This window comes from Larus michahellis, chromosome 15 (assembly GCF_964199755.1).
Source record: "Larus michahellis chromosome 15, bLarMic1.1, whole genome shotgun sequence".
NCBI classification, from domain to species: Eukaryota; Metazoa; Chordata; class Aves; order Charadriiformes; family Laridae; genus Larus; species Larus michahellis.
In genome coordinates this window covers 1,894,356-1,919,609 of record NC_133910.1, presented here as the reverse complement: position 1 = coordinate 1,919,609, position 25,254 = coordinate 1,894,356, and the positions used below count along the sequence as shown (strand labels likewise).

Below are 25,254 nucleotides of genomic sequence, written 5' to 3'. Positions count from 1 at the left end.
GACTTGCTGGTCTGGATGAGCCCTCCCAGCCCAGTTCCTGCCAGTCCAGCCACCGCAAGGGCTCAGAGGCACCGCAGACGCGGACAGGTTGCTGTAGCGCGGGAAGAGGCCGCTTGGAGACTGGCAGGCTGAGCAGGGAGCGAACATGACAGTTGTCCACCCGAGGGCTGGCAGGAGCCAGCGCGGCGCCGAGCACCCCACGGGCAGCCCTGGTCCAAGAGGAGATGGTCAGAGTGGTCTTTCCTCAGGCTACAAGGGCTGGCATTGCCCCAGCATCTCGGGTGCCCGTGGGATGTGTGCCCTGTGATGGGTACAAGCCCTGAGGAAGTGGGATCCCTCCAGCAACTGCGTCTCACTGCCCTGCTCTTGGCCATGGTGGGCGTTTGGAACCTCTCCCGCAGCCCAGCACCCGCTTCCCCCAGTGGCTGTAGTTCCCAAGGGGCCATCAGGAGCCTCACGTCGAGGTGTCCCCTGGTCCCGCCGTGAGCAGAGAGGCTGTCGTGTATGGGCTGGGGGTGGAGAACCAGCTCTCTGGCTTCGCTGACTTTGTAAATAGAAGGAAGTAGGAGAGACTCGAAATCTCTGATTATCTTCCAAGGGGACTCCCATCCCCTCCAAGGCATGTCTCAACTTCCCAGCCAAGGCTGGAGCCGTTCCAAGAGCTGCAATGTTTCTCGGCCTCTTTTGAAGCACTTTCCTTTGCTCCTCTCTGGTAAAAACCTTCTCAGGTAGCCAAGCCCCGAGCCCCGCTGCACGAACCGCGTGTGGCCGGAGCACGCAGCTGATGAACAGGCTCCCGTTTCTCTTCCCGCCGGAGGGGAGAGCTGTTGTGGGGATGGTGCTCCAGAGGAGTGACTTAATGCAGAACTACAGGTTTGGAGTCCTGCTCCCGGGGGGGTTCGCTCTCTGCTCGGGGCACCGCGGGTACCCACGGGCTGGCTGTGTGGGCAGGACCCTCTGGCAGCGCTGCCGCTGCACGGCACGCCTTTGTTGGTGACCGGGGCACTCTTCCTCCAGCAAGGCGTGCTACCGCAGAGCTATTTCCCAGGGCGAGTTCCTAGGGTTTCCCTCCTCCCACCTACCTCTTTCCTCCAATTTTGTGGATGTTTGTGGGTTTGCACTAAAGGCAGCCTGTGCTGCACGGCTCACAGCCTGCACTGCTTTGGAGAGTGGCTGGAAGGAAAGATCTAAAAATAATACTGATCATTATCAAGTTCTGTTTGATTCCCCAGCCCTTGGAGCTGCACGGGGCCAGCTGGGGCGGACACAAGCACCTGCCCAAGCTCTCCTCTGGCAGCCGGGTACGGGCTCTGCACGGCAGTGGGCAGGAGGGACAGAGGGCTTTAGCTAAGGAGCACGTTTTGGGCACCATCGTTCCCTCTGGCAGGACATCTCTGCCCACCTGCCGGGGCCGAGGCAGGATTAACCTCTCCTGCGAAGGCTCCCGCTCCCCTGGCCCAACACAAACAGGATGGCCCGCGGCCTCGCAGCCAGGAAGGCCGTGACTCACCACAGCTCCCTCCTGCTGGAAAGCCCTGCCCGTCTCCCAGGGCGGGGAGAGGGGGTCTTGAGGATCTGTGGGGACAGGGAATGGGACAGGGGGCTGGTGGGCGGGAGGAAGGGATGCTGCTGAGGGAGATCAGGGAGTCCCCAGGCAACGGAGAAAAGACCAGTACTAAAAAGCGGTTATGCAATTTTTGTAAGGCAAGCAAGTCTGAAAGTAAGGCATAATCCAACCTTGCCCAGGTTATTAAAGGAAATAGCAAAAGATGGGTTGCCCAACTCTTGGAAGCGGTCCAGCTATATAGATTAAAGGGGAAGCAGGAAAGAAGCGGGGCTGGCATGAGCTGAGGGTGGGACAGAGACTAAAGATAATCTACGTATAGTCCTGAAAGGAATACAATGAAAACTTGCGCCCAGGTTTTTGGCAGCACTGGGGATGGTGGCCAAGGGGCGGGAGTCAGGGTGACTGGTGGCAGTGCATGGGGACGGGAAATGCCGCAACCAGTCGAGGATCTTTGAGCATGCAAACGGGTCGGGCCAGCTAGCGTCTCCTCCAGAAATGAGAAGGGGCTGGCACAAAGCTGAAGTCACGGAAGAAAGGTTTGTAATAAATCCATCAAACCACAGGGGTTGGATGGTTTGGCTGGAGAACAGCAAATAGAGGTCTATTTATTGGGGCAGGGAGAATGTGTTCTTGGCACGTAAGAGTCTATTAGTATGCAAAGCTTTAGAATAAACATTAAAACAGGGAATAATTAAGAACATGGAAAATGGATAAGATGAGATATGGATTTTCTGAAAGTAAGTGATGCCAGAGTAGATAAAAAACCTGATCTTCTCGACAAAGCAGACAGGATATATCTAAGTTGTCTGGTCTTCAGTAAAGGAGAAATGTTAAATCAACTGGAGAGGCAGGTGCTGGGCTGCAAGGACTGTGCTAAATGGGTTTCTCAAAAATCAGTCTTGGAAGTGATGTTGCTTCATATTTTTAATGGTCTTGGCACAAAACATAGAAATTACTAATGAAATTTGGTAATTACCCGTAATTGGGAATCATCATCAAAACAAAGGAGTTGGGGGAAATTACGCACAAAGAACTGGATGCCCTTCAGGATAGGAAAACAAGGGATGAGATGAAATGGCAGAGTCAGAGAGTCATGAACGGAGGGTTGTGCAGCTCCGGTGTGGAGCTGATGTTCAGCTGGAGCCCGACAAACTCAAACAGTGCGAAAGGCCCTGGTGCAGGAGTCAGCCCTTAGTCACTGAAACAGGGCAGAGGAAAGGGCAGGGGGAGAAGCGCTGCCCGTTTCTGCGTGATGCATAGTTGGATTTGGAGCCCTTTGCAGTACGGTGTTGTAGAAACCAACTATGTGGTGCAGAGGTCCTGCTTTTGGTTGTGGGATGTTGTCACAGAATCATGGAATCATAGAATGGTCTAGGTTGGAAGGCACCTTTAAGATCATCGAGTCCAACCATCAACCCAACACCGCCAAACCCACCACTAACCCACGTCCCTCAGCACCACGTCTGCCCGGCTTTTAAATACCTCCAGGGATGGTGACTCCACCACTTCCCTGGGCAGCCTGTTCCAATGCTTGAGAACCCTTTCGGCGAAGAAATTTTTCCTAGTATCCAATCTTAACCGCCTGTCTACATCCCTCGATGTCCTGAGCATGTTTGTTCTTGAAACCTGGGGAGGATTCGCTCTTCAGTGCCTTGCTCTCCTTTCCATCTCATGGGATGTGATCACATGGGATGACCCGACTAACTTTAACACGTCACTGCTGTCAAAAGGTGAAGGTCCCACTCCACCCACCTCTCTTTGGGGCACCCTGCTGAGCTCCAGCAGCCGCCGAGGCTCCTCTGACCAGCCAGGAAGCCAGTTCAGTGCACTGCAACGGCAACAGCAAACCTGGCCAAAAAAAGGAGGGGGTGTTGCCGTGGTTGCAAGGTGAACGGCTCCCATGTGATCTGACATGGTGGCAGGACCAGTCCAAGAGTGTGAGCAGGCACTGGGAAAGGGTTCAGGGAATAGGGGCTCCTGAGGTGACCCCCCCCTTGGTAGGAGGGAGCTATAAAGCTGGCTCCACTGTATCATGAAACGCTTTAATATCAGCAGCCAGTGAGTGTCCGAGGCAGGTTCCTGGGCTAGAAAGATCTTTGCTCTGACTTCACCCTGCTTGGATAACCCCGGTGTGACGATAGCGGCCAGTTCCAGTCCCCAACAGATGAAATCAGGTGGAAGCCGCAGGGAAATCCGTAGGCAGATCAGGGAAGTGAAGATGCCGTTGTACAAGGTGAGACCTAAAAAAGCATGGAGTGGTGGGTGGGCTGAGGAGCGGGGCTGGCTGCGAGGGGCTCTCCCTGCTCTCGCTGCCTGCACGTAGAGGGAGGAGAGACGTGGAGCTAAGATGACAACGCCCGGGAACCAGGGTGCAAAGTGCCATGAGTGAAGCCAGGCTGGAAATCAGGAGGAGGCTCCAAATCCCCCCAAAAAACAGGTTTCCACACCTTGTCCCAGTGTAAAAGAACCCTAACTCAATTCCTGCACGGGTGAGAGGACACGGCACCGCAGGAGCAAAGCCCAGCCTCAGTAACGCAGCAAAGCCCTTCCCACCCCTGCGTTCGGGACTTGGGTGTGTGTTCTCCCGTGACTGTGGTCTGACCTGTCCAGAAGACTTGTTTGCAGATTTTCTTTTGCCTTTGCAGTTAACGAAGGGCCGTATGCTTCTACCTCCCGTCACCCCTCGACGCGTCCCTGCCTGTGCTCCTTACATGCATATGGGCACCGGAATTTTGTCCCCTGTGTCCTGCTGTACCATTACATCTCCTAGCTATGCTGCACTGCCGAGAGTGAGTAATACCCCCCAGCCTTAAAAAAAAAAATCCCTCCTGGCTGCTCTTTCTGCAATTTGCCAAATCTGTTTGCGCCGTTGCTATTTGCACCGTTTGCTGCTTGCACCCTTTGCCAGAGTCCCTTCCAGATATTGGCACTGGCAGGGTGTGACAGAACAAAAATGACGATTTGAGCACGTGCCTTTCTTTTTTCTAATAATCCCATGATACGGTATTTTGTGTTGCAACACAAAGGATCACCTGAGGCGGTAGAATGGTGAGAAAATAAGCCTATTAAAATGTTCGAGCTTACTTAACTCTCCAACAACATCAGAGGATAACTAGTAAGTTTTTAGCCAAGTCTGTGAGTCATCTTGTCCTGCACAATTGTCACAGCTCGGCTCATCTGCTGGGTGTTAATTGCCAGGGGGAGAGCAGCTCGCGGCAGAACGGGAGCCCTTGTGCTCCAAACGGCGCAGGAGCTGCAGTCGGGTTCCTGGTCAGCATTAGCAAGTCGCCCAGCACCTGAAATTAAGCAAAACCTAAACCCTTTGAATAGCTGAGATGGGAACACATCAGGAATCAAAGCTGATGGTTCTTCTGTCTACGTGAAGATTATAAAAAAACAAAATTTATTATTGTTTTCTGTAAATCAAATGAGCCGTCGGCACCATTTGGATCATCTCCTATCTCAGGTACTGGCATAAAGCCTCCAGCCTTCCCCTGTGCGATGCTGGGAAAGTGGCCCATTCATCGCCAGCCACTGTCGAGTGTTTTTTCAATCTGCTCCTGATTAAGCAGCGTGGTATCAAGGGGATAATTGCTTGTTGGAATTGATCCCAGAAGAAAACCATTCAGTTCTTTCTTATCAGGTCCTTTCTCGCAGGGGGAGATACCCACAAGACTTATCTCCCTCTCCAGTGCTGGCCTCTAATGACTATTTAAACAGCTCATTAGAAAACCTTCATTAAAGTGTAATAGTTGAAGCTGGAAATAACTGCAGGCTGGTGCTGCGGTGAAGCGCTGCCCTCCCACGCGCAGGCTGGGGCACCCGCGGCTGCCCCGGGGGTCGCGGCAGGAGCTCGTCCCCCGCCTCGGCCGCACCGGCGGCATCATCCGCCGCAGCAGCGGTGCCGCGTGGCAGCGCCGAAGCCGGGCATGTCGCTTGTCCTGGTGCCAACCTGCCTCTTCTGGTTGCACCACGGCGTGGCTCCAGCCCGTGGTGGAAACCTCCCAGGAGCCGAGCTCCACGCTCAGCCCATTTCCATGGCTAGCGCAGGATTTCAACAGCTGGGAGGCATTGCAGAGTTATGGTTACAGCCTAGAGAAAATTAGAGACCATAGCAATCCCGTTTTAAAGCAAAAAAAAAAAAAAAAAAAGGGGGCAAAAAAAAAAAATCACATTCATGGGAAGTGTTTTTATATGAATTTATTTGCTGGTGAAATGTTCACGAGCGTGGGCCTGGAGTCTTCGCTGTGTCTCCAGAGCGCGGTCAGCATTAGCACAGATTTCCCCCTAAACGTGCTGCAGTCCTGGCCAGGCTGGGTCTCGTTTCTCTGGCTGTAAAATATGTTAGGGAAGGAACGGACACGCAGGCTCCGTACTTCCCTGCGTCCTGGCTCCCTGACAGTTTCAGCCCCAGAGGAGTCACTTTTTTGGCATTAATCTTTCGCTGGGTTTTTCAGCAGGAAAACCGCAAATGTTTAATAAAAATCATGGCAAAAAGCATGCCAGGCAGCGCCCGGCGAAGTGTGCCTGCGTGCCCTTTGGGCTGGCGTGCATGCTTTGCAGAAGTGGGCCCTGTAAATATTTTCTTGACATTTAGGAAGTTTAGAGAAGTGTTTATTATTTCCCTGCCGACTTGACAGCCCCGGCCTGAAGAAGGGAGATGTGCGTGGCTCCCTTCCCTGCCCCGGCCGGTCCTTACAGCGAAGCGCCGCAACGGGGTTCGTGGAGGGGTTGGAGCTGGTTTGATGTAGGAAAGCACGAAGCTGCCGCTGGGGTGGGCTCGGGGTGCTGCTCCTTTCCCCCTGCTGTTGCAGTCTGAGGTGAGGAGGTAACAGGACCCCGGCCCAGGGCAGGGGGGGGTCGGAACTAGATGATCTCTAAGGTCCCTTCCAACCCGAACCATTCTGTCATTCTATGATTTGTTCGGCCGCTGCGTTGTCCGCGGAGCTGCTCCCGGAGCCGCAGGCGCAGGCGTCCTGCCCCGGGGAGCAAGCGTGGCTCGGGGGCCACTTTGGGGCACGCCTGGCTGGGTGGCCTCCAGGCGGGCATCTAGAAGTGGAAAACCCATGTCCTGGCTGGGGCTGGAGTCAGCGCCCAAAGCAGAGCCCAGGGCGTTATAGCAGATACGGGCACCGCGCGCTGTACGAGCTGCTGAGCCCCTGCGCCTTAGAAAAATCCCTGTGCTCCGAAGGACGCTTGGTTTTTGCTTCCGCTTATTGAATCTTGTGGAGTTACTGAAACCTCTAAAATATATAACTCTTCCCGACCCGGCAATGGGAATTTCAGCACCCCGTGATGTACGCGGGGTCTGTAGGCAGCCGGGTGGGTGCAGAGGGCTGCAGAGCAGCCTGCATCGGGAGGTTCAAGAAGCGGCCAGCTGCAAAGATGTTCCTGCAGCCATCCCAAAAGTCCTCTTTGGGAAGTGCAGGATGATTTCTCTGGGGACAGCGTGTTACTCTGCCCTGCATTCGTGGCACATGTTGGCATCTTTGCAGTAAAGAGCGGTGGAGTTGCACAAGTTGCGGGGATGTGTCTGCTGATAGACCACAGTGACCAGTGTGCTCTGAGTCCCGCCATCACGGAACCAACTCGGGACGGAGCCGAGGGAAGGTCGAGGCAGCTTTTAGCAGCTTGGTGAGGAATTTACAGGAATTAGCAGTTTCTGGTCCAGCTTAAATGGAGCGATTCCATGTTGGGGGTCCTTTGAGGCTGTAAGTGAAAAACTGGATGTGGCCTGATACTGAAATGTTGACGGCGCCCGTTCTCACTCGCCGTGCTTCTCAGGAAGCTCATCTGGGAATCGCCGTGTCTCGGGGCTCGCCCTTAGCTCCCGTTTCCGTAGCAAAGCTGCCCGGCTCTCAGCGGTCGCGCTGGCCCTACCTGCAGCAGGCTCTGCTCAGGTTTAATGAGCTCAGAGCTCATTAAGAGCCAGCTCAGGGGGGTATCCCTTCCTGCGGCCACACTTCTGACCGCGGTGTTGAAAAGTCCTCTGCGTCTTTCAGTTCTGTCCCTTTTTGGCGCAGTCCAGCAAGTGTATTAATGATGGAAAGTCTTGTGGGGCTGGTAGTTTTGGGGAACTCAATTCTGTATATTTCGATTCTGAATATTACTGTTTTATTTCTGTTTTAACCAGCCGAGTGCCCTGTGCTGGGCTGTCAGGGCGGAGGAGTCCTCCCCATCGCAGCGGGGTGTAAAGCATCGCATCCCAGCAGCTGTTAGCTATCTCTCTCTTTCCCCTCTTCCCTCCACTTGTTTTTCATACTCATTCCTTGCAGTTTCTTTTTCTCTCAGTCTTCGTTTCAGCACCTCCTAAACAGACTCAGGCATCAGCCCAAAGCTGTGAGTTTCTGTATTTGACTGGCGGGTTTGGTATCTGAATGGGTCAATAGCCAAGATGTTGCACTAGATGTGTATTGAACAGAGAAGCAGAACCTAAAAATGACATCAAATAATTAGTGAATTAAACGAAGAGTCTCCGTTTCATGAAGACCCAGCGCCAGAGTGGCTCCTTCCTGGCACAGCAAGGGGAGGAGGAGGATCCTGATGGACCCGGGGAGGTGGGAACATGGTTGTTCATACGGTGTGCAACCAAAGAGCTCAGTGTGACCGGTCCCAATTGCCCGGCGGTGTGACCTCCTCGAGCTGCTGCTGAGAGAGCTGCGTTGAAAAATACCCCATGCGTGACACACGCCTGCCCAGGCAGCTTTTGAGGGAAGGACCTTTCTGTCCCGTGCCAGTCCCTGGAACCCCAGTTCAAGAAGGCCAGGGAACTGCTGGAGAGGAGACAGCAAAGGGCTACCAAGATGCTGAGGGGATGGAACACCTCTCTGATGGAGAAAGGCTGAGGGGGGATCTTATCAACGCTGATGAATACTGAAAGGGGGGGTGTCAGGAGGATGGGGCCAGGCTCTTTTTGGTGGTGCCCGGGGACAGGACAAGGGGTAACGGGCACAAACTTGAGCATGGGAAGTTCCACCTCAACATGAGGAGGAACTTCTTTGCTGTGAGGGTGGCAGAGCCCTGGCACAGGCTGCCCAGAGAGGTGGGGGAGTCTCCGTCTCTGGAGACATTCCAACCCCGCCTGGACGCGTTCCTGTGCCACCTGCTGTGGGTGACCCTGCTCTGGCCGGGGGTGGGACTGGGTGATCTCCAGAGGGCCCTGCCAACGCCGGCCAGTCTGGGATTCTGTGATTCCGTGACCTGGTGCCCTTCTCGTGAGCTCAGCTGCTTCCAGTGCCTGCAGCCTTTCGGGAGAAGGCAGGAGGCAGCTGTGTGGGAAGGAAAGGAGAGAAACGGGTAGCTGAGACTTCCTAAAACTGTATGGGCTGCAGGGGAACTGGAAGTTGCTCCGGCGTTTTCAGTGGTGCACAATAGACAGAACTATTCATGATTAAACCTCAGTCAGCTGAGAGCGATGAATTCACTGGACTGCAGCAAAAAATAGCCAGGATTTTCATTAGGTGCTGCCTTTCCCTGGATTTTAATGGAAGTTCGTCAGTCTAAGCAGGCGTTTTTACATACTAGTCGTTTTTCTGACACGTAAACACAAACGTTTTCTACCTCTTCCCGTCCTAAGGTGGTTGGTGCTGCGGTCCTGGAGGGGAACTCCACCAAAGTGTGGCCCCCATGGGCACTTCCCAAGCCCCCGGCATGGGAACCGCTTTCCCTCTGGGTTTGTCAGATGAAGAACTTTGCTGCATTTATCAGGCTTAAGGTTAGGGAAATGCCGGGCTCTCTCCAGGGGAGGCAGCGGTTGGATTAGGAGGAGATGCCACGCTCTGGTGTCCACGAAACTCATCCGAAATGGTCCGCCCAGCGCGGCGTGGTGAGCCCGGTCCTGGGCCGGTGGCCATCACGGGGGGGGGGGGGGGTGACGGCCCGGGGGTGATGGCTGCAGCCAAGGCAGGGCGGTTGTGGGGCGAGAGGCCGCGGGGGCTGATCGGGGTGATTCCTCTCAAGGGTGGTTTTTACGTGAAGCAGAATTCCCGCCCGGACTCCGGCCTGCCCAGCCTTGTTCCGTGAAACTGTGTGTTTGCTCATGAAGGGTGCTCCCCGCTCCCAAACAACACGAGCAAGCAACAAAATGCTTTCGAGTGTTTTCAACCGAAAACTCTTTAATAAGAAATATTTTTAAAAATCAAAGCCTTTTTAGCAGAAAGGGTAACCTTTCCATTAGCCAAGTACCGAACCGTAATGTCTCTATTGACAAGCAAGATATTGCTGTAGAACCAAGAAAAGACTGCGGCGAGCGTCCTCAGTTCCTCTCTTGCTGTATTTGCTTGGAAATCTCATTCCAGGTGCATTTCTTTCCAGGGCTTTTCCTGTGTACATATAAATGTATACATTTTGTTATATGTAATATGTATATAATATATATATATGCATATATGTATCTATTAACGAGTCTAATTGCGTGCCCACAGCATGGGGAGGCAGCCGCGGGAGCTCAGCCCCGTGGCTCTTTCTCTCCCGTTGAACTTTTCTCTGTTATTCTTGGGGAAGCTGAGCAGGGGTCAGGCCCAGGCAGGGAAATGAGGTCTGGGGCTATGGAAAACTCAGACCCCAGAGCCACCTCCTATTATATAGATATAAATGGAATGGAAAATTATTTCGAATAGAAGTGCACTGCCCTCTGAGAAATGTTCTCACAGAACTGCCTCTGAGAGCGCCTTAACTCTTTATCAGAGCGCAGGGCTTTGCGGCGGGGGGTTCCCCGGGGCAGCGGTGACAGTGAACGTGCCGCAGCCAGGGACGTGCCAGCGCGGCTGCTGCCGAGAGCGCAGGACCCAGCGCCGCTTTCCAGGCACGGCGCAGGAGGGCGATGCCCTGTCCTTCCCTCTCCCTTCATTCCGATGATGAGTCTGCATCCAAGAGGCGTCCAGATCCTCGTCTGGAAGGAAACGGGACTCGGCTCCGGCTTTCTCTGTCTCCGCAGGGCTGTGGGCAGCGGCGCAAGGACAGTTTGGTGTGCAGAGTGGACCCCCGCAGCCCCCCTCTGCATCCAAATTGGGCTGAATTTTTAACAACGCCTTAATTAGGAGGGTGATGCTGGGCGCGCAGAGCGAGGCACACAGCAGGGGCCCGCACCAGACGCCCCCCATCAGTTCCCAGTTCAGCACCAGTCCGTTGGCTTCTCTCTGCACGTGGGAGTGAAGCGTTCGTCCTCACGGATGAAAATAGAGGCAGAGGAGCCCTCGTCTCCTGGGGTGCTCCGACACGGCCGCGCGCAGGGGCTGGGGGAGCGGCATGAGCGGTGGATACCCGACTGGGTACAATAGAGAGGGGAAGGAACAAAGCAGATGTGTCACGGCAGTGCCTGGGTGCTGGCCTTCCCTTCCCCTTTGCCACTTGTCACTGCCAGCCCCGTCACCTCCCCGCCTGCTAGTGACCAGGGAGGAAGGGGAGAGGGGCGCAGGGAGAGGGGGGAGCAGGGCTCTTCTCCCGGGCAAGCCCAGCACGGGTCAGAAACAAACCGCTCCCAGGGATTCACAGCGCTCTGCTCGGTTTTCCTTCCCGTCTGCGAGGCCACTCAGTCTCTGCTGCTGCCTCCCAGCACCTCCTACAATCCCAGGGGTATTTTTCCCCGTTTGGGTGTTGAAACCCAACCGCCTCATGTGCTGCTCGTGCCTGCAGCACCTGCCGACGGGGAGCCCTGTGCTGACAGCCTGGGCTGCAGGGCGTGCGGGAGGTGGCACAGAAGGCAGCGAGATCCCGCAAACACACGCGCACAAGGAAGCAACCGGGCAGATATTTTATTTGCTTTTTAAGGTGAAACAGACACTTCAGGGCTTCATCACAGACAGAAAGAAAAAACCTAATGGGCCAGTTGTCCAGAGTCTTGTGGCAAAATACTGAATCCTAATTTAGTACCCAGAAAGAAACTGGCTTGGTTCATTACAAGTCAGTTGGTCAGTGCCCAGAAGATAATGCTGTGACACAAACCAGGCACTAAAGACTGGTCAAGAGCGAGCCCCGCAAGCCGGCCCCGTGTCCGTTTTCCTCTGTATGGAAGTGACCCGCTGGATAAGTGGAGGAGACGCACGACACAGGGCTGAGCTTGCAGGAACACCCGGGCAGATGTGGTTGAAGGGTGCTGTGCGGGTGTTCGGGTGGGCAGACAGCAGCACCTCCCGCGCAGGACAAGACCCTCGGCCTGTCCTCATCGGGCAGCGTCTTCCACGTCCCTGTGCTCTGGAGACCCGCGGGTCATCTTCAGTCCCGGGTCTCCTGTGCCCTCCGATGACACAGTTAGGAATGCACCCATCGACAGATGAAATCATTCAGGGAAGAGAAGCCACTGGAGAAACAGCCAGAAGTCACTAAGACCTTTGCAGTCTCTCGTTTCTCTCGCGAGACAAAAAAATGAGTGGGCTCCAGAGTTTGAGTATCACTAGTTCCTTTGTGTATGTTTTATTTCAGTCCTGAAGAGGAGGACGGAGGTCAGGCATGAGCTGGCCTGTGAGTTTGGGAATACCTTTCAGCCGAAATTCATGAAGAGGGACTTCCCGGGCTTCCTACAGTGCAAAGGCAAAGAGAGCGTTACCTCCTGAAGCTGCGCAGTTTTGTGCTTATTTGCATTTCTGTCATCGTTATTCATTCCACCTAGTACTTAGGAAGACATTTAATAAACTGATTTGCTGAAATACTTCTATTAAAGTTAAAAAAAGAGAATGGATCTGGTTACACTCAGCACAGAGGCAATTTGAGGCCTGTAACAGCCTCTCTCCACCCATCCAACACAGCGCTGGGGGTATGCAGAGGGTAATAGGGCAAGACCCAGATCGTTTCAGTCGAGCAGCGATCCTCAGAAAATAGAGGTGCGGCCCCGGTAAAGCCAGCGAGACGATGCAAGATGGGAGAAGTTGGGCAAGCAGAATGTGAGGTGGGATTTTGGAAGACAAGGCCTGCTGGTGGGTGAGCGGAGCCTGCAAAAACCAACCAGCAGCACGTTGGGAAGGACAGAAAGGGGAGGACACTGCAGGAAAACAAAGTGGTTTCTCCGCGCCCTCCTGCTCCATGGAGGAAGTGGCAAAAATACAGTTCATTCGGGCAAGAAATTGGGAGTTGCTGCTGGGCTTAACAGATTTTCCCCGCTAAAGCGGTGGGGTGAGTGCAGCGGCCCCGTGGGGAGGTTTGGGAAGCGTGGGGAGGAGCAGAGGGCACGTGTCCCTGCTTCGTCCGGAGCCAGTGGATCTGCCTGGCTGTGGCAGGCGGGGAAGCTCCTGGGGCGAAGGTGGCCTCTGCTCCTCGGTGCTCCGCGCGGGCAGGTGCTGCCTCTCCTGCCCTGCGACCCACCAGGCTCTGACCGTGCCCAGCGCTGCCTCAGAGCTGGGGGGAAAACGCTTGGTGCTTGGGAACGGTTTTGCTGATACGGGATTAGTCATTGTGGATTTTGGAGCAAGGGTGAATTTGGAGCAGATCAGAGACTTTTCCACTTTTCCACTTTTCCACCACCACAGGAGGTTTCTCACCCTGATATGGGGGGCTGCTCTGCTGCCGCCTGTACATGGAGACATGGCGGCTCGGCCTCCTGGCAGGTCGCACCATCGGCTTTTCTTCACTACGGTGATCTCATGGGCGAGGGATTGCATTTTCCACCTTCTGAAGGTGCCGTCCTCCGAGGCCCCGATGTCAGGCCGGGACGTTGCTCTGTTAAGGTGTAGCTGCAATGGGGTGCTGTGCTGCCCCAGGCTCCGCAGGTTTCGCCAGGGAGAGATGATGTGGTCTTTATCCCACTCTGCTGGGTTCAAGATACGACACAAAAAGGTAGAGATTGGAAATCTCTGTTTTACATGAGAATACTAGGCACCGGTCGGGCTTGGCACACTGCAGGCTCCTAGCCCGTGTTGCTTAAGGAAAGTAATGCTATGGTGAGAAAAAATGATGTTACCAGTATGGTTACCGTGAGGTTTTACCAGTCTGCTGGTTGGCGTGGCGTTATGCTTTGGAATGAAGCCCGACACTGGTGCCTGTGCGGCGTGTCTGCACCGGCTGCACCAGGGGATGCGCCGTGATGGAAGGTAAAGACCATGAGGAGGGTGGCGGGGATCCCCCTGCCACGTAAGGGACCCTGCAGGGGGACCTGCCTGCCTTGTCTTGGGCATCCATCTTGGGCATTGCAGCCAAGAGCATTAATTGAGGTCCCTTCCAACCCTATGATTCTATGAATTGCAGGCAGGGCAGGCTGGGGGGAGTGGGGGGGCCGGATGGCAGGCTGCCATCCCAGCCCGGCGTGCAGGGCACTCCGAGCACGTAACTTCTCCAGGCCCTGGTTTCCCCGGTGAGCGCCCCTGCCTCTGCGGGCTGCCTTTGGAGAGCCCGATGGGGGCAGGTGGAGCCCGCGGCCCTGCAGAACCGCAGCAGGGTCCCTCCGTGGGATGCGCGTCCCCGGGGCGCCGCCGCAGCGTGCCGGCACCGCTCCGCTCTCCTCGGGCAGGGCGAGCCACGCTGCCCGCTGCGGCGGGCGGATGGACGGCCTCACCAGCGCTGTTGGGAGCGCGTTTTTTCCCAGGCAGATTACGTAGCCTTTTTAGCTTCATCCCCCCACCCCCCCCACTACACCCCCCTTCCTCTGTTATTTTGGTGCCTTTCCCCAAGGGAAACAAAGTTAGCTCAAATGCTGTTCCCACCAGAAAGGCAAAAGCTCCCCCCCCCCTTTTTCCTTCCTCTTTTGGGTTCAGGGTAATGTGTCCCATGACAAAACAAGCACAGATCCCTGCACAAAGTGCTTTGCCCTTCTCCTTAAAGGGAGAGTCTTTCTCCAGGGCCCTGAGGGCCATCACTCCATGGTGCCGAGGTGCCTCTTGGACGGAAGGAAGGTCAAGCTGGACTCTTTTTGCCTGTAGTGAAAGCAGCCCGTACCCAGACATGAGGGGCGGCGTTGGTGGGTGGAAACAGGTCTCGCAGCTGGGTAATAGGGAGCAGAGAGCTGTGCCCAAGAAAGCCAGGCTGGAGACCTTGTGACTGACCTTCAGACATCCCTGGTGGAGATGTCTCCATGAGAGCGGGTCGTCCAGGCCCCTCTACAGCCCATGAGGAGAGAAGGTCTCTGCTGGGACCCTAAAGCGAGTGCCCGAGGCAGAGCAGGAACTCAAAACCTTTCTCTCCGCTGCCTGTGGGCATGATGGGAGAGGAGTTACTCATCCTTGCCCACTGCAAAGGAGATGTGATGGGCTCATGTGTGGGAAAAGACCACCTCAATCCAAACCGCCAGCCCGCTCCATCAGCAGGTGGCTCAGTTGTAAATGTTGAATAGGAAGCGGCTAATATTGGCCGCTGGATGAGCATCTGCAGGCTGTCTCGCTGCTGCCTGCGCTCCCACGGGAAGGTTTTAAAGATATTTATGAGTATGGGCTTTCCCCACTACTTTGGGAAGGCAGATTTCTAGTTTTTCAGTAACTGATCCATAAAACTTCCTTCTTCCCAGAGAGCACTGGTCACCACTTCCCTGCCTACTGTGTCAGAGAAAATTAAAGTTACTGTTGGTGCCGGTGGCCGTTGCTCCCTCTGGCCCCGCTGGGAGCCGAGCGTCTCGGCCCTGCGCACGGCAGACAGGCTGGCGTCGCGCTCCTCCACGGCTCCCCACCGGTACCACAGGCGCGTCCCTGGGCCTCCGCAGAAGGAACCAAAACAGCCTGACGCACATCTTCCCTTGTAAATGCTGTTTTCAGGATTCCTTCCACCCTTGGATTTCTTTTAACAATGTGTAAGGAATGGGGGTTTAATGCGTTCCCCCAGAACAGAGAGGCCGTACATGTTTGTGTTTCCTGTAGAGGCGATAAATGAGTGGTGGGAGCCTGGGGACGGAGGGGTGTTTCCTATTTTTGCAGCTCAGTAATTTTTCACGGTGAAACCTTGCCAGCTCGCTCTCGGAACCTGCGGCCGCAGCAAGGTGTCCGAAAGAGAAAAAAGGAAAAAAAAAAATCTAAAGAAAACCCAAAGACTAGTAATTGTTCATGGTGAGAAACACAAATTGAAAATGTAACTTAAATTAGCAGTTTTGTAAAAAAAAGAAAAAGCATTTGCATTCAAAGACGTTGGAATCAGATTATCGTCTTGTTTCAGATGTTTCCAGACAATGCTGAACTTGGAAATCACAGGGAAGTTTCTGGTGAGCGTTCACACCTGGTGGCCAGGGGGCTCTCGGTGGCCTTGGGCGCAGCATGGGGCTGTCCTTTGACACCTTCCACCCCGCTGACATCTGGGGCAGGATTTGCTTTAGCCCCAAGCAGCCACCTGCTTTGGGTGAGGTGAATCGCCCCCTTCCCCTCCACCAAGCGTCAGCGGAGCTGTGGTGCCGAGCCCAGCTGTAGGCGTCTCCATGGATGGAGGTGGGTGAGGTGGAACCCCCAGATCTCCATGGAGTTTGCATCCACGCGAGAGAGCCAGTGGGACGGGGAAAGATCCGCTTTCTACCAAGATCGTTGAGTCTCATGGCTGGAAAATCTCCCTGCTGAAAGTCTTACCTACGAGTACCCAGCGCAGGAGCCAAGCAGAGCTGTGCTCCCAGTCTCGTGCTGGCTGTCAAGGTCTCAGTTTCCTTCCCGTCCTGTGTCCGAGATGGTGTTTCTGCCTTCAGAGGTACCTTCCTGGCTGGTGCACGATGATTAATGACTTCCAGGTCCCAAAGGTGTGGATGTGGGAGTGAGAATCGCGGAGCGGAGGGAATACAGCTCTGGCATAGGATCCGCGACAGCCTGGCTCATCCGTCAGGAATGCCGTGCTGGAGGGGACGTTCCAAGTGCATTCAGCATGGGAAAATATTTTATCAAAGAAACTTGGAATAAAAAAATAAAATTAAAATCTAAACATGAACGCTTGACACAGTGCCACATGAGGGCTATTTTTAATTTCCTTCCTGATCATTCCACTTGTTTTCATCATCGTCAGCTCTCTGAATGATGGAATTAGTCACCATCTATGAGATGAAGTAAACAGAGGGCTCGTGGTTTCCAAGTGAGCATCATCTTAACTCTCCTAAGGGACATGAGAGCCGTGGCACCCTGATGGCCATGGATGTGCTGCCAGCCACGGGTGACCTGGTGGCACCCAGGACCGTGTGCTCAGTGGGGTGTATTTGGGACAGTGGCACCCAAGGGAGGACCAGGGTGCCGGCCGCGCAGCGGCTCTGCCGCAAGGACTCATGGTGTAGGTGTCGGACGCGCTTTTACATCTTTCTTTGGGACCGGTGCTTCCTGGGGGGTCACCAGAGTAGAAGAAAATCCAGGGATTTTTAGAAAGGGGGAAAGCGGGATCATGCTCCATCCTCACCGCTCAATATTTTTATCCTGATTACCATTAGCTGTGCAATTCCTGAGCTGGAGAAGCCCTTGCTGAGAGCCTGACACGGGTACGGGCTTGATGTCCCTCCTGGGGGCAGGCGCGGGGAGGAGGAAGAGCTGAGCGCCGGGTCTCAGCCTCAGCGAGTGCTGAACAGCATCATCCCTGAGCACCGGGTCCCAAATTCGCCCGCTGTCCTGCTGGGGGGGTGGAGAGGGCTCCGGTGCCGTAGCATGGCCGTGACCCGCAAAGGCACCTCGCAATTGCAGGTGACACGGTGGTGTCCCAAAACTCCATTTGCTCTACGTGCTTGGAACTGCCGCTTGCATGGTACATTTTCTTTCTGCTATTTGGTTTCTTAATGTACTTAACTCAGGGCAACGCTCATTTCTTGAATTTCTAGTTGCATGGCTATGTCTGTGCTCGCTGATTTCCTGAAAAAAAAAAAAAAAAGAGTGGTATTTGGTTGACATCACAACTAGAAAATACTTGTCGATATAACTGGAGAAGTCCCCTTTTCATTGAGCCCCAGAGGAGGGTCCCTGTGGTTCTCCCTGGCACAGCGCAGCTCAGTTACGGAGCACTTTCCATTTTGCAGACTTCAGCTGATCTATTTCCTAATCCTTTGAGCTGAGCTCCTGAAGGTAATGGGAGTTACTGGAAAGCCTGAGGAGGAGTACGTGGGTTAGTGGCTTTAGAGCTGGACTTGAGTAATATCTGCTCATTAGAGACTGGCGTTGTATTGCTTGGGAATGTCTTTTCTAGGCAAACTCTGACATATTTAAAATTTTATTATTGTATATGGACCTGTTGGAGCGGGGCCAGAGGAGGCCCCGGAGATGCTGGGAGGGCTGGAGCCCCTCTGCTGTGGGGACAGGCTGAGAGAGCTGGGGGGGTTCAGCCTGGAGAAGAGAAGGCTCCGGGGAGACCTTAGAGCCCCTTCCAGTCCCTCAAGGGGCTCCAGGAAAGGTGGGGAGGGACTCTGGATCAGGGAGGGGAGCCATGGGACAAGGGGGAATGGTTTTAAACTGGAAGAGGGGAGATTGAGATTGGATCTCAGGATGAAATTCTTGGCTGTGAGGGTGGTGAGCCCCTGGCCCAGGTTGCCCACAGAAGCTGTGGCTGCCCCATCCCTGGAGGGGTTCAAGGCCAGGTTGGACGGGGCTTGGAGCAACCTGGGCTGGTGGGAGGTGTCCCTGCCCAGGGCAGGGGGTGGCACTGGATGATCTTTAAGGTCCCTTCCAACCTGAACCATTCCGTGATTCTATGATTCTATCTGTTTCAAATATACCTTAGCAACTGATAAACAATGGTCCCATTTAATTGCAATGCTAAATCAAACACCTGACTATCCAGTTGGGGCACTGGCTCCAATGCCGGCATTGCCTGTGCCTTCAGTTTTGCTGTAAATTGGTCTCAAGCCCAAGAAGGATTAATAAGATCATCTGATGAAATGGCAGTAGTTCCCTTCACTGGCTTTACGCTTAGTTTTCTTGTTTTAATGGAAGATTTGCGATGGGTTTTGGCTGTTGCTGTGCTATAAGGAGGAGCCCAAAATGGGGTGTCCATTCCTGGACAGAGGTAGCGGCCACCCCGACCCCCCTGACCCCTCCAGGCCTGACAAGCCCATGGTTACAGAGCTCCATGAAAAAATCCTTGGGTTGGCTTTGGCTTATTTAAAAATAAAAACTCATGCGCAAAACTGAGACTATTTGTTTTTACAAAAGTCTGGAGTTCCCACAGTGGGTTGTTTCGTTTGAGGACTCTTGGAGCCAACATCCATTTTTTTCCTAAGGTAAGGAGCCTTCCTTACCAGGATCACTAGGATAATAATCACAACAGTCATTTCCTGATTAGTTGCTAATTGTGGGCTGGCCTTTCTGACACTTCCTGGGAGCTGATGCTCCTGCCAAACCCTTTGTGCCCTGGCTGCTGCGGTCCCCATGGCTGGGCTGTGTCCCCAGAGGGATGCCGGGACGGGGCGGGTGCTCGAGGGGAGTCGCGGTGGAACCTCTAAACCAGAGATTGCTGGTGGGGCAGAGGTGCCCCAAGGGCACACATGCCAGGATAAGGCGCGAGGGGCGGAGATGAGCTCTCCTCCCCACGGGGAGGGCATTCGGCAGGGCCAGGCGGTGGGGGAACCTCGAGGCCAAGAGCTGGAGGAGCACTGGTGGCACCTGGCTCCTGCCGCGGCTCCTCATCCTGGAGAGAGGGGGAGAAGGAGAAGGGAGGGCTTGGGAGGATGTTTTGTGTCTCGGAGATTTCCAGAGCCAGGTGGGTGAGGATGAAATACCCACGTGGGGACTCTGAGCCTCGCCCAGGCTGAGCGTCACCACCGCAGCGAGGAGCATCATCAGCCATCTCCCTGGGTGCACCAGTCCGGCCATTCCCGAAGCTCCCGCTGGGGCTGGACTCGGTGCTCGCTGATTTACTGGGTTTTCTCACAGTGCTGCGCTCTGCTTGCGCACGCAGCACGTCCCAGCCAGCGCGGGACAGCCCCACGCCACATGTGAGGGGCATGTGCTGCCCCGGGAGAGATGATGGGAGATGACCGGCATCTTGGCGGTGTGCTGGAGGACAGCCCCGTGTGCCGGCTCCGCATTTGGTCCTGGCAGCGCCGCGGTGCGCTTCCAACAGAGACGCAAGCGCGGGGCGAGCAGGAGGGCAGAGCAGCTGCCCCGGCCCCGCCGGCCTGCCGGCGAAGAACCGCAGCGGGAGCCATTCCTCACTGCCTGTGCTTCCCCCCGGACCTGCCCTCGCCTTTGTGAGCGCGCGAGGCCGCGGCAGTGCACAGGGTACCAGCGGCAGCCCCGTTCCCACACTCATAATCCCCGGGTCAGAGGAGACACAAAGGAGGTGCCGCTGCTGGGAGCCGGGGCGGGGGCAGGAGGGGTGGCCGGGCAGAGCCGGCTCCGCTGCCGCTGCCTCGTTTCTTTCTCACTGAGGACGACCTTCACTTTTCTCCCTGCTAATCCCTCCCTTTAATCCCCTTCTCCTCTCCTCGCCCGGGTCAGGGCACTTGCTTGTCATCCATCTCCTTCCCCTTGGCTCCATCCCGGTTGCTGTTGGTAAAGGCCAGATCCAAGCCGAGATGTCTCCATCACCCGCACGCCGCAGCATCTCGCTGACGGACAGGGGCCAAAACAGGGACTGCAGGAAGGCTGGAGGTGCTGCCGGTAATGCCAGGCTCTGCTCTTGCTCGGCTGTACATGAGGGGAGTCGCTTGGAGGTGGATCGAGGCACGGGTAAGCCCAGGTCCTGCCTCCTGCCGAATCCCCAGCTGGGAGCTGAAACCTGCAGGGCCCCTTGGCCAGGCAGCCGAAGGAGACGTGGGGCTGAAATCCCACATTCCCACGGGCCCCACGGTGATGCTTCACTCTCGGATTCACCCCTGGGGCTGGTGGCCTGGCTGGCCCCTGGCTGGCCCAGGCGGAGCGGCGCCTGCTGGAGCTGGGGCTGTCGCAGGGCTCCGCCATGACCCATCCTCGGCACTGGGAGCCGGAGGCAGGCGCCTGGCCCAGGCACGGGCATCGCCACCACTGGGCTCAGCACCAGCACCACCTGGGTGCGATGCGCAGGGCTCAGCTTTGGGGGGATTTGGGTAAAGCTTCCACATGAGGCTATCCAAAACAAGGGGCCCACAACTGGCCTTTTTAAAGCACTTTTGGTCCCATGAGGCTTTAGCAAAGAGGGTGGCTTTCACCACTGGGCAGGAGCCTCGCGGCCTCATGGCTGCGGAGTCGGCAACAAATGTCCCCGAGCAGATGATGCACTGATACCCTGGCTCACCTCATCCCACATTCTCAGCAGGGTCTGAGCCAGGATTGAGCTCCACGGTCATGGTGCTGAGCTCGGGTGCCTGCAGCCGCTTGGAAGCATCCACGTGAGATGCGCTCACGTGTCTGAACCCTCCCTTCTGTCTGTTGTTTGTACAGAGTTGGTGTAGCAGCGTCCCACACCTCAGCCTGGGCTCCTGATGCTTCCACGAGGCAGAGGATGAACATGATGAATAACAGCAAACTGAGTTAATGGCAGTTTGGGGACCATCAAGAATTAGAGCTGCGGTTCTGGTGCAAAAAGGGCTTTAATCAGAGTCTGAGTAGAGATTCAGGGTCTGACCTTTCATCCTGATTTGTGAGAGTCTTGGCTGTAACACTAAACACCAGTATGTTCCCTATTAAACTGTCTAACGCCGTCGATTTCCAGCCCATGCTGCAGCTATTACAGGAAGTGCTCGGCAGCCACAAAAGCAAAGGAAGTCAATAGTTGTGTTTTTATTGGAAATCCAAGAGTAGCATCCACATCATCCACATTTTCAGGCTTGTGTAGGGAGCTGGAGGGCTGGAGGCGTGGTACTCTGGAGATCTGCGGAGGTGCCTGCAGACTTCGGAGCCATCTCTTTCTGTAGCTGTTTTTTGGAAGTGCACCTGCAGCTCATGAGCTGTTAGGCCTTTTTGTCTGGGATTTCAATATTTCTAGTCTTAATACTTTGGCAGGTAGTATGGTCCTTACCTACCGAGGAGCTGGCTGCTCCAAAAGCTCTTGTTTCCGGACACCTGTTACCTAAACTTGTCTCTGGAACCCGCAAAGTTGGGGGCTGACCTGGGCAGAGAGCTCCTGCCAGCAGACTCTGGCATCTTCCACACTTTTGGAAGACCCTGGGGACATGCCCGTGGGTTTATCCTGGCTGTAAACTAAATCTCCTGGCATGATCCGGACGCTCCGGGGCTCGGTGGTGCTTCCAGAAGGGCAGCACTGAGGCTGAAGCACGGAGCAGCAGCACCAAGCCCTCGCTGCTGACTCATATCATGCAGCATCAGGGACCAGTCAAAAAAAACCCGAGGCTGTGGCAGGAGAAGCGGCTTGGGATGGGAGATAAGGTCTTCCTGTTTCCCACAACACCCTGGGTTCCTTATCTCCAGTACTGCAAATAAAAAACACGGAGCCAGGGAGGCTGATTCCCACAGTACAGCAAAAACTCATCAGCCTCTGGTTTCCCGGCAGCTCCCGTGTCCGTAGGAGGATGCCTGGGCTGAAGGACGGGCTTCCCCGTGAGATGTCAGCCCTGCGGGGGTGTGCTCTCATCCCTTGCCGGGCAGGGCTCTGCGGCATCCCCTCCGCATCCCGTGGGATGGCTCCCGCCAGCGGCGTGCGCCCGTCGGTCCTCACAGCATCTTGCCGAGGACAGTCCCCAGCTCTGCGGGGACCCTGACGTGTGTCCAGCTCTGGGCTCCCCGGGCCAAGAGGGACAGGGAACTGCTGGAGAGGGGACAGCAAAGGGTACCAAGATGCTGAGGGGACTGGAACACCTCTCTGATGAAGAAAGGGATTTGGGTCTCTTCAGTCTGGAAAAAAGACGACTGAGGGGGGATCTTATCAACGCTGATAAATACTGAAAGGGGGGGTGTCAAGAGGATGGGGCCAGGCTCTTTGCAGTGGTGCCCGGGGACAGGACAAGGGGTAACGGGCACAAACTTGAGCATGGGAAGTTCCACCTCAACATGAGGAGGAACTTCTTTGCTGTGAGGGTGGCAGAGCCCTGGCACAGGCTGCCCAGAGAGGTGGGGGAGTCTCCGTCTCTGGAGACATTCCAAACCCACCTGGACGCGTTCCTGTGCCACCTGCTCTGGGTGACCCTGCTCTGGCCGGGGGTGGGACTGGGTGATCTCCAGAGGTCCCTGCCAACGCCGGCCAGTCTGGGATTCTCTGCAGAGTCCCTCTGCTGACATCCCCACAGGCTGCAGAGCTGCTGCCAGGTTGGGAAATGCAGCCGCGGCCTGTGCTTGGGGTGGGACCCACGCGCCGAAACCCACTGGTAGAACTGCCCACCCCGCGGGGCTGAGCTGTGTCCCTCTGCACGCGTTCGCAGTCTGGAGCCCATCTTCAGACAAGCAACGCTTACAGGTCCCTGGAGCAAATGTCAGAACTTTGCAACAGCTGCTCATTATTTTATGAAGTTTGATGAGTTTGAAACATGAGATCACAGAATCACAGAATGATTTGGGTTGAAAGGGACCTTAAAGAGCATCTAGTTCCAACCCCCTGCCCTGGGCAGGGACACCTCCCACCAGCCCAGGTTGCTCCAAGCCCCGTCCAACCTGGCCTTGAACCCCTCCAGGGATGGGGCAGCCACAGCTTCTGTGGGCAACCTGGGCCAGGGGCTCACCGCCCTCACAGCAAAGAGTTTCATCCTGAGATCCAATCTAAATTTCCCCTCCTTCAGTTTGAGGCCACTACTCTGTATCCCATCATTACACTCCCTGCTCCAGAGTCCCTCCCCAGCTTTCTTGTAGGCCCCCTTTAGGGACTGGAAGGGGCTCTGAGGTCTCCCTGGAGCCTTCTCTTCTCCAGGCTGAACCCCCCCAGCTCTCTCAGCCTGTCCCCACAGCAGAGGGGCTCCAGCTCCCCCAGCATCTCCAGGGCCTCCTCTGGTCCCGCTCCAACAGCTCCGTGTCCTGATGCCGAGGGCACCATTTATCACCTCTCATTTATCTCCCATTTATCGCCTGCACTAAGAATAGGGCAACTTATTTCTTTTCAAAATGGTGGGTGTTTCTCCTCACCACTGCCCTGTTTCTAGAGGCACATATGAGTTATGATTCCACCTCCTCTCTGTGGATAATAATGGGGAAAATGTAGGTGCTGCTGCTCTGGAAGAATTTTATCCAGTAGGGGTTTGCTTAGTAAACCCTAGGAGAGGTTTGCTGTTGAAGCCACATCTCTCGCTTCCCAGGAGAAGTCAGGGACATTGATAAAAGAACTGGAGGTTGCCCAATGTGCCATTAATAAAGACGGAGCGTCTCAGCCCAGGTTTGGCCTGGGCAGGAGGTGGGGCAGGGTCAAGACCCACAAACTGTTTTGCTCTGGGCATTTTTAAGCCAGAGGGAATCTCACAGCAGGAGGAAGCAAAGCAGTGGGACGGGGGCTCGGTGGGCCCGGCCTGTCCTAACGACAGAGGGTCTGCTCTGCCTCTTAATGAACTACAGAATCACAGCACAGCAAAGCTTTTAAGTGCAAGAGTGTCAAAAGCTTTGAGTAGTTGTACAGGCTCTAAAGGTGTCTAACGTTTGACTTGTCAGGGAAAAAAGCAGGGAAGAGATTCCTTTTTCCACTGGAGTAAGTCCAGATTGGCAGCCTGCGCCCAATTAGCAGCAAAAGCCACTAAGGACACAGCATGTGCAGCTCCGGCCCGCGACTCTTCTCACAGACCCCGTGAACTCTGAGACTATTTTCTTTTCAGCCATCCTTCGCCGGCAAGATCCGCACACGGGATGATCCGTCCTGGGAGAAATGGGCTCCGCTGGAGCCTGAAGAGGGGGAATGTGGAGGTTTCTGTGTGCGACGGGTGGGGGCTGTTAAGAAAATCCATTTACCTACCTATTATATCAGTCAGTCTCCATAGCATGAGTGTATTAATGTCGTTAATGTATATTAGTTCACATTATACACTGTAACGTAAGGAGGGAGTGGAATTTCACTGGAGACTTTGGTATTGTTCGTGCTTAAGTAAAACAAACTAAAGGAGAGCCCGGCCCTGGAAAGGAGGTTTCCCTTCACTGAACAACTGAAGAGACGAGAGATGGAGGGTTGTTTCCCTCGGGAGCCTGGCTGCACAGCCTGCGTCGTCGCCGGCAGCAGAGCTTGGCTGCTCGTCCTCTCCTCGATGACCACCCCGCACACAGCTCCGGGGGTCACGGCACTCTTCCTGTTGCTGTAGTGGTTCCACCGGGAGCCCTAAACCTCAGGAAAATACCAAAATCCCCACCTCGAGTCGCACCAAGGGTCCGTTCAGGGCTGCGGGTTGCTGCCATCAGCCCCCGGGAAGGTCTCTGGGCATGAATGAAGCTCCCCTTCGGGGCCGATGGGCTGGGGCACAGCGTGACCCCAGCCGGTGCCGGCTCCTTCCGACACAAACTGCTCTGGATTTTGCTTTTCCCACAAGCAGGCATATCCTACAGGGGTAGCCCCCTTTCTGAATTATTAATTACCCTGCTAACAGCTTTGTGCCACCGCTTCTCCCAGCAGCTGCTCCTGGGCAGAGCAGCCGGGAGCATCTCCCTCTCCCGACCTTCCTGGGGATGCTCCCGGTTGGCGCTTCCCGTGCGAGGGACGGACGCGTGGCTCCGGCACAGCTTCTTCTTGGTCACTCTGAGCTTGACAATAGGTGCTCTTTCCTCCCCACCGCTGCCTAATGAGCGGTGAGCTGACGACTCGCCAGCCCCGGAGCGTGGGACCCCGACTCCCCACGGGTTTCCCCTTGCCTGGAGCCCACCTTGCTGGTGGAAGCAGGTGCGGAGTCCGGCCCTGTGTGGCTCGTGTCTGACCCAGGTGGGGCTTATTTAAGTTAAATAACATTATGAGCGTCTGGGAACGGCAGTGCTGGGTGGGTGCAGCGTGGAGGTGGTGCA

General features: G+C 55.4%; 1 protein-coding gene across 17 annotated transcripts in view; it reads left to right on the top strand.

Moving 5' to 3' along the window:
- Positions 1-25,254, top strand: part of EXD3 (exonuclease 3'-5' domain containing 3) — a 305,064-nt gene that overhangs the window by 223,712 nt on the left and 56,098 nt on the right. Inside the window, exon 21 of one of the 17 annotated variants that reach the window (XM_074609093.1) lies at positions 15,632-17,277. The exons of the other annotated variants lie outside the window; for them this stretch is intronic. Coding sequence (XP_074465194.1) covers positions 15,632-15,820 — 189 coding nt within the window. The 3' untranslated portion in view covers positions 15,821-17,277. Of the gene's footprint in view, positions 1-15,631; positions 17,278-25,254 lie in introns of those variants that run through there. 17 annotated transcript variants of the gene reach the window in all.